Genomic DNA, 9007 nt, shown 5'->3' with positions numbered 1-9007 from the left:
CGACGATCCGGCTTGTGCGCGCCACGATCGGCAGCGCGTGTGCCATCCCACACGCACCTTAATGCGCACGATCCAGCGTGCAGTTCGCCGTCCTAGCGCGCGACTCGGACAGACCCCAAGCCGCGCTCTGATCTAACAGAAAGCAAACGGAAAATGAAAACGCCTAACTAACTGGCACAAGGGATTATTCAGCTAACAGAGGCTCGGAGCCAACAACCAAGCAATCAGAGCTTCCTTTCCTCAAGTACATTCTTGAGCACACAGAAATATACATATCGAAGCAGCATGCATCTATTCGCGCTCCTTATGATCATGGTGGCCGCCGGCGCCACCGCAACGCACAGCCACCCTGCAGCTATGACTCCGGCGGCACAGTTCTGGCAGTAGGCCCTCCACGGTACGACGATGCCGGCGGCCATTGCAGATCTTGTCCAGCGAGGCATTGATCACTCGCCGCTTGTGGAGCACTACTCTGCACAGCCCAGTATCAGTCCATGCATACTCTTCAACTCTGTTTGTGATCCGCGGATGGTCGCGGAGACGGGCATCTTCTTCCACGAGGCGCAGCTGCGTCCGGGCAGCGCCATGACGCTCTCCTTCCCGACGGAGGTCGGGTCAGCAATCCTCCCCCACGACGTCGCCGGGAGGGTGCCCTTCGGAAACCTAGCAGACGTCCTCGCCACCTTCAGCATCCCGGCAGGCTCCGCCGAGGCCGCCCAGGTGAGGGACACCCTGTACAGGTGCCAGGAGCCGCCCGTCGCCGGCGAGGCCAAGGCCTGCGCCGCGTCGCTGGAGGGCACCGTGCGGAGCGCCATGGGCATGCTTGGGAGCCCGGCCAGCCAGGGCGGCGTGTGGGCAGCTGTTGACACAGAATCGCGCCAACACACTCGAATGCGTTAGAACGCGGAGATCGTCAAAACGATCTGAACCAGTGATGCCCTGGCGGACCGGTCTGACCGGTTCAGCACACCGGTCTGATCGGTGTGGAGCAGAGAACAGCGAAGACCTAGAAACGCGAGCTCGGGAGGGACCCCGTCGGAGCTTGCGCGGCTAGGGTTGCTCTGAGGTCTGCAGGCCACTCAGAACGTCTTCAAACGTCGTCGAAACGAAAGAAGAAAGCAATCTAGGGTTGGAAAAAACTAGGGTTCGAGAGATAAAAAGTAATGCGATATTTTGATTGATTCGATTGGGAATACCTCAATCGTCCTTTGCCTTTATATTTATAGGACGAGGAAGTCATACCCCTCTCCAAGTCGGTTTATACAAGAATTTCCAAAATAAAACGAAGCCTACTCAGATTACAACTGGACAGACCGGTCTGACCGGTCGGCCCGACCGGTCAGACCGGTCGGCCTCTGAACTGCCAAAATTGGCTGTCAACATATGCCCCCCTGCTTTTTGGTAAGTTTCACAAGGCAAAAAGCAAGAACTATCCTGATGTACATGTTTTACACAGAGCATACAAGTCTAAAAAATAAAACTAAGAGCGATATCTAATACCGGCCATCTTCGTCCTCATGCACTTTGCCATACGCTAGGATAGAACTTTTTCAAGTACCTCCCATTGATAGCCCTTGGTAGACGCTCACCTTGCACCGTCTCCACCATATACGAATTACCGGAGATAACTTTGATAATCTTGTATGGACCCTCCCAACTTGGCGACCATTTGCCAAACTTGTTGCTTTTCATCCCAAGAGGCAAAATTATCTTACAAACCAGATCCCCAACCTGAATAGATTTAAGTTTTAACTTTTTGTTGTAAGCTCTAGCCACCCGAAGCTTGTCTTTCTCAATCTCCTTCAAAGCCTTCAAACGCTTGTCAGTCACCTCATCAATATTATCCATCATCAAATCATGGTAATCAACAGCGGAGAGGTCATTTTACTTTGCCAATCTATATGCGTCCAGATTTACCTCAACGGGTAAAACGGCCTCTTGACCATATACAAGCTCAAAAGTAGTAACCTTAGTAGCACCATGTCTAGATATACGATGAGCTCACAGTGCTTCGGATAACACTTCATGCCACCTCTTAGGATTTTCTTCTATCTTCTTCTTGACAAGTTTGATCAAAATCTTATTACTAGACTCGGCCTGCCCATTGGCCTGAGCATAGTATGAAGATGAATTGAGCAACTTAATCTTATAAGATTCGGCAAAGTCACGCACCTCTTTTGATATAAATGAAGAACCTTGATCCGTTGTCAAAGTTTGTGGAATGCCGAATCTATGAATAATATGATCAGTAATAAACTCAATTACCTCCTTATGTGTTATATTCTTCAAAGGAACCGCTTCGGTCCATTTAGTGAAATAATCCGTAGCAACCAACACGAAGCGATGCCCCTTTGAAGATGGAGGATTAATTTGTCCAATGAAATCCAACCCCCAACCTCGGAACGGCCATGGTTTAATAATAGGGTGCATCAACGCAGCAGGCACCAATTGCAAATCACCAAACCGCTGACATTCTTCACATCCTTTATAGTCCTTGAAACAATCGGTAGCATGGCGGGCCAATAGAAACCGGATCTTCTAAGTAACCACTTCATCTTGGGAGCCGATTGATGAGTACCACAAATACCTTCATGAACCTCACTCATAGCAACCCAGGCCTGATCCGGGTCTAAACACTTGAGAAGCAAATCTTCGGCAGTTCGACGATAAAGTTCATCGTCAATTTACCCTGCCCAAGAACTTCTGTAAATCCTTCTTACATGTAGGGGCTTCAACCTTCCTCATGGCTTCAATTCTTTTAGGATCAACCTCTATTCTCTTCTCATGAATAATGAAGCCAAGAAACTTTCCAACCGATACACCAAAAGCACATTTGAGTGGATTCATCTTCAAACCATACCGGCGCATCCTCTCAAAAGCAAGTCTCAAATCGGCTAAATGATGATCCAAACCGGCCGATTTAATGACAATATCATCAATGTACACCTCCAAGATGACACCAAGTAAATCATGCAAGACTAATTCATAGCTCTTTGATAAGTAGCACCTGCATTTTTCAAACCAAAAGTCATAACAATCCACTCAAACAAACCGACAAATCCTGGACATCTAAAGGCCGTTTTAGATATATCTTCTTTGGCCATGAATATTTGATTGTAACCGGCGTTACCATCAAGAAAACTAATGACACGATGTCCGGAAGCCTCATTGATCAACATATCGGCTATAGGCATAGGATATTCATCCTTGGGAGTAGCTTTATTAAGATCTCTAAAATCACTGCACACTCTAATTTTCCCCGAATCTTTTTTCTCAACGGGTACAATATTAGAGATCCAATCAGCATAACGACAAGACTGAATAAATCCAAGATCAAGTAAATGATTAATTTCAGTTTTAATTCGTCATAAATAAAGGGATTGAAACGCCTAACCGGTTGTTTATAAGGTCTAAAACCGGCTTTAATCAGTAAACGATGCTCAACAAAATCACGACTTAAACCGGGCATTTCATGATACTCCCAAGCAAAGCAATCAATATATTCCTTCAACAAATTAATTAAATCGGCTTTATATTCAGCTGATAAATTTTTGTTTACAAAGGTCGGCCTAGGGATAGTTCCATCACCAATGTCTACTTTCTCTAAAGGATCGGCCGATGCAAACCCTTGGCCCAGCTTGTCTAGATCATCAGAATCTTCAATGGCTTCACACATATCGTTCGTACGCGCCCGATACTGATCTAGCCTCTGTTGTAACCACTCTGTGTTGGACCGGTCTGACCGGTCGGGGTGTCCGATCTGACCGGTCGGCTCTGTGCACCGAACGGGACTGGACCGGTCTGACCGGTTGGCACAAGCGGTCTGACCGATCGCTTCTAGAGCTTCTGTTGTACTCATTTGATTTACATTAAATGATTTAGCCGATTATCCATCGGCTTTAGTACAGCAGAAACAAAATCATCCTTAGTGCAACTAATCAAATCATAATCGGACAGATCCACACCCGATAAACACTTGACATTGTCGTGTGCACTAATAGAATCTGAATCGGCTAAAGCAACAAAGGATGAAGTGTCCCCATGGACAATCTCAACCTCATCGCCGATCCACTGAACAAGTAACTGATGCAAGGTAGAAGGAACGCACTGACTTGCATGAATCCAATCCCTCCCAAGAAGCAAAAATTGTAGTTACCTTGCACCTCCGAGACGAAGAAAGCCGTAGCAAGCGTCTTGCTCCCAATGGTGAGCTCCATGGAAGCAACTCCCTTGGCACTAAGGGGCTTGCTCCCTCCAACACCACTGACCGTCATGTTTGTCTTGATCAAGTCCTCATCTTGGCCGCCGAGCTTCTTGTACAGCGAGTAGGGCATAAGATTTACAATGGCCCCACCATCCCCTAGCATGCGAGTCACCGGCTTCCCGTTGATGTGTCCCCTCAGGTAAAGAGCCTTCAGATGGTTGTTCTTCTCGCTTGGCTTCTAGAACATAGCTTCACGGGGCCCAAACTGAAGATGAGCCAAATCCTCTTCCGGAACCACGAAGTAATCCGAAGATAAGTGCACCATATTAATCTCCAAGTTGGTGCGCTCCGGAGACGCTTCATAATCCACCAATTTATCGTCTTCTGCTGTCAGAGGAACTTCTGGGGCTTCGTCTACAGAAGTAACTGAAACGGGCGGTGCCGATTCGGCTGCTGGCTCTGCAGTAGGCTCTACCGGTCTAACCGGTTGGTCAGAGCGGTCTGACCAGTCGGCTGCGGCAGTCCGACCGGTCTGGCTGGCTAATCAGCTGTCTTGACCTTCCAAACCTTGCTCTGAGGGAACATGGGCCTGTATCTGTTGAAGTCCTCATCCCTCATCTTCTCTTTCTCCTGCTCCTTCTTTTCTTTGTTGCGAAGGTGCTGCAATTTCCTCTTCTGTGTATGAGTTAAACCTGAAGGGCACCACCTAGGCTGATGGTACTTGTCCGCTACGCTCTTGCTGCTACCGGCCTCATGATCATTAGCTATGACCTGCTTTTGTGAAGGAACATCAGCCGATTCTTCAATATCCATCGGCTTTTTGCCCATATCTTTTATGGGCACTTTGATTTCACCGATTTGAATAACATCGGCTTTATGCTTCTCTGGATCAGCAACAGGCTTCTGCTCCTCTTTCTTTTCCTTGATGTGATACTCGAATCTTGGAGCAGGAACCTGGCCCGGCCTCTGGTGAGACCGGTCTGACCGGTGTAGTCTGCTGCAATAGACCAGATTGGTGTGGTCCCAATCGGTCGTGCACGAGCACCCTGGAGCTTTCCCTTGATAATGTGGAGGATAAGGCATCGGGAAACACTGCATCCATATCCCTTCATGCTCCCATGCCGGATTTGTTGCACTTGACGCCGGTGGTACCCATGGCATGGTAGCATACATCTTCTGGGGAGGATACAACGTGACAACATCACCTCTGCACCTGCTGGATTCCCTCCTTGGAGACACTGGACGATCTTGGTGCGGTGGCGATCGCGGTCTCTTTTTTAGCGGCCGATAATTTTGAAAGGCCTTTGTGTACTTGTTCAACAACTGGTCGAAGGTGGGCTTCTGATTAGCAGTCCTTCCCTGCACCTTCACCTCATTGGTCTTCCAAGTACCCACTTCCGGACGCTTTGGCTTGAAAGTCCGGGGATGGTCATCAGAGCGGTCTGACCGGTCGGAGACACCGGTCTGGCCGGTCGTGCCTGATCAGCAGCCCGATTTTCTGGTGGAGATCTTCCTTGCCCCCCGAGTCTGGGATTTCTGACAATGATCTTCAGAGTATCCTTGCCATCATCAGTCTTCTCTTTGATAAATTCCCGGGCAAGGATCTTGTCACTTGTATTCATCGGTCTTGGATCACCGATGACAACATGCTTCCCCTTAGCTCTTTCGGCTTGTTCCGGCCGAATGAGCACCTTTGGATTGTTCAATTCCAGCATATGAACAGGGAAAGGAGCCTTGTCAATTTGCATCTCAGAAAGTACCAATCGTCCTTCATTAATGGCCGATTGTACCTGTCGATGAAAAACATTATAATCATTAGTAGCATGAGATGTACAGTTATGCCACTTACAATATGCATGTCGTTTAAGTTCGTCGGGGGATGGAATAGCATGTGACAATCGGATGTTACCATTCTTAAGCAATTCATCAAAAATCCGATCACACTTAGAAACATCAAAAGTAAATTTCAGCTCCTCTTGCCAATTCTTTTGAATCGGCTTGAGAGACGGAACTGAACCGGGTTTGGCCTTTGATGGCTAAACAAATTCAGCAGCGTATACCTCCTTGCTATCATCGTCCGAACTATCCGAATCATGATCAAGAATATGCGTGTTGGACCGATGAGGCTTGAAGGTATCTTTGGCATTTTTAAGTTTAAACTCTAAACACATGACTTTGACTTGCAAGAAATTCACGGTATGATATTCAAAGCCCTCGAGTTTCTCTTTCAAATAAGAACATAAACCATTAAATGCCAAATCCGCCAAATCTTTTTCAGAAATCGTCAAATTAAAACTCCAATTTTTAATTTCTTTAAATCTTTTGAAATATTCTGAAGAAGATTCATCAAGTCCAACAATTTCGCTTCGGTCTCCCCGCTAAAGAAGTGATCATGAAACTTATGCTCCAACTGAGCCCAATTACGAATAGAATTAGGAGCAAGCGGGGAAAACCAAGGGAAAGTCGTTCCAGTCAAAGATAAAGAAAATAAACGCACACGCAAAGCGTCATTGAAACCGGCTTCTCCCAACTGCAAGACATATTGACTAACGTGTTCCCAAGTCGTACGAGAATTATCACCATTAAATTTAGTAAACTCAGGAATACACCAACCAGCAGGAAAAGGGGTAAAATCAAACTCGGCGGGATAAAGTTTTTTATACAAACGCGTAGTACCCATATCCACCCCAAACTTACTTTTAATCGCATTTGCCAGATCTTCTTTGAACTTAAGGAGATCGGCCTGATAGTGCTGGCTGGTATAAAACTCAGAAAAACGGTGTGCATTAGAATTTCCATGCGCCATCGTCTGTGAAGAAGTCGGGATCGGTTATTGGTTAGGTCCAGATCCTCGTGGCCCTCCCGCTACAGTAGTAGTGCGAGATGGTGTATACAGTGACAACTCATTAGTTCGGCTAGGGGTAGCCGAACCTAGAATTGTCTCGAGAGGCGTCGGCGATGGTACTGAGTAACCGATCTGACCGGTTTGATAACCGGTCTGACCGGTCTGTGGGACCGGTCCGGCTGGTGCTGTGTGCACGGTCGACGCTGACGGGGTTTGCCCTGAGAACGAGTTCGGCGGCATACCATAGAGTGGTTCAGATGTGAACTCAGGGGTAGCCGAACTCGGATCTAATGAGTTAGGATCTGACATGGGTTGTTTACCTTTAAGCGCATCAACATCACTACTCAATTTAATCAAAATGTCACCCGCGGCAGCTTGTGCAGCAACAATCTTTTGATCCATTATGGATGACATTCTATCAAACATATCAGAGGGAGAGAGGCTTACATTGGGGATCTCTTCAATCTTATCCTTGCTAAGCTTGAGAGACGGCAGTACGAACTCCTCCACCCTCTTGACGAGGCCACCACGATCCTTCCTGAAGCCTTTCAAGAATTGTGCCTTGATGTGCTCCTCCACAAGAAGGTAGGCCTTACGCCCATCTCCGATGAGCTTCTCCATTGTAGCCGTGATGATGTTTTCCTTGTCGATCTCTGAAGATCCCATCTTCTTCAAGGAGTAGATTAGATCGGTTTTAAAACCAGATTAATCTTTCCCTAGCAGAGTCGCCAAAAAATGTGTTGACACTGAATCGCGCCAACACACTCGAATGCGCTAGAACGCGCAGGATATCGTCAAAACGATCTGAACCAGCGATGCCCTAGCGGACCGGTCTGACCGGTTCCACAGACCGGTCTGACCGGTGTGGAGCAGAGAACCGCGAAGACCTAGAAACGCGAGCTCGGGAGGGACCCCGTCGGAGCTTGCACGGCTAGGGTTGCTCTGAGGTCGGCAGGCCACTCAGAACGTCTTCAAACATCGTCGAGACGAAAGAAGAAAGCAATTTAGGGTTGGAAAAGACTAGGGTTTGAGAGATAAAAAGTAATGCGATATTTTGATTGATTCGATTGGGAATACCTCAATCGGCCTTAGGCTTTATATTTATATGCCGAGGAAGTCATATCCCTCTCCAAATCGGTTTATACAAAAATTTTCAAAATAAAACGAAGACTACTCAAATTACAACTGGACAGACCGGTCTGACCTGTCGGCCCGACCGGGCAGACCGGTCGGCCTCTGCACTGACAGAATTAGGTGTCAGCAGCGTCCACTTCGACGCTCCCGCAGGGCGGCCTGCCGCGCCAGCCGCATGCCGTCGAGGCGGTCACCCCGATCCACGGCGGCCACTACGTGTCCTGCCACCGGGTGCCGCTCCCGTACGCCGTCTACCAGTGCCACATAATGATGGGATACAGAGCCTACGTGGCGTCGCTTAGCGGCATAGGCGGTGGCCCCGCGGCTTCCATGCTGGCGTTCTGCCACGTCGACACCTCCAGCTGGAACCCGGCCCACCCGGCCTTTGAGATACTCAACACGCGCCCAGGTGGAACCCCAGTGTGCCACTTCATGCCGTATGGGGATCTGGCGTTCCTTAACAAGCCTGACAAAGCCTAGCTAGATTGCTAGCTACTGCGTCTCTATATATGATCTCTTGTTCTCTCGCGTTTTGGGTATGGGCACGCATGGTCTTTGTTCTTACACTATACCAAGCAATATCCATGTGCAATAATCTAGGTGGCCTTTGTATTGTTATTAAATAATAAGGGTGCAAATATACTAGCAATGGTTGTGGTTTATGTAGGGATGCAAGTTAGATAAATTTTGGATTATTTGGTCAACCTAAAAGTTGATAAAATAAACTAGAATAGTATTATGTGTATATAATTTAGGTTAAGAAATGAACTAGAGTAGGTGCCCACAAAACGACCGAATTATAGCATTCTCAAAACAACATCACT

General features: G+C 47.6%; 1 protein-coding gene across 1 annotated transcript; it reads left to right on the top strand.

Annotated features, from left to right (window-relative positions):
- Nucleotides 1-405: 405 nt before the first annotated feature.
- LOC120668034 (BURP domain-containing protein 13-like) lies at nt 406-8663 on the top strand. The gene is made up of 2 exons (XM_039947994.1): nt 406-861; nt 8337-8663. The coding sequence occupies exons 1-2, from the start codon at nt 406-408 to the stop codon at nt 8661-8663; spliced, it is 783 nt and encodes a 260-aa protein (XP_039803928.1).
- Nucleotides 8664-9007: the final 344 nt, after the last annotated feature.

The sequence above is a fragment of the Panicum virgatum genome, chromosome 3N (assembly GCF_016808335.1).
Source record: "Panicum virgatum strain AP13 chromosome 3N, P.virgatum_v5, whole genome shotgun sequence".
NCBI classification, from domain to species: Eukaryota; Viridiplantae; Streptophyta; class Magnoliopsida; order Poales; family Poaceae; genus Panicum; species Panicum virgatum.
The sequence above is the reverse complement of the archived record's forward strand: the minus strand, read 5'-3'. Positions and strand labels throughout refer to the sequence as shown.

What these genes read in the sequence shown, in the direction of transcription:
- LOC120668034 (XM_039947994.1), top strand. Translation starts at nt 406, where the DNA reads ATGCCGGCGGCCATTGCAGATCTTGTCCAGCGAGGCATTGATCACTCG. An exon ending in AGGGCGGCGTGTGGGCAGCT is followed by an intron (nt 862 to 8,336) that starts GTTGACACAGAA and finishes ACGCTCCCGCAG; the next exon opens with GGCGGCCTGCCGCGCCAGCC.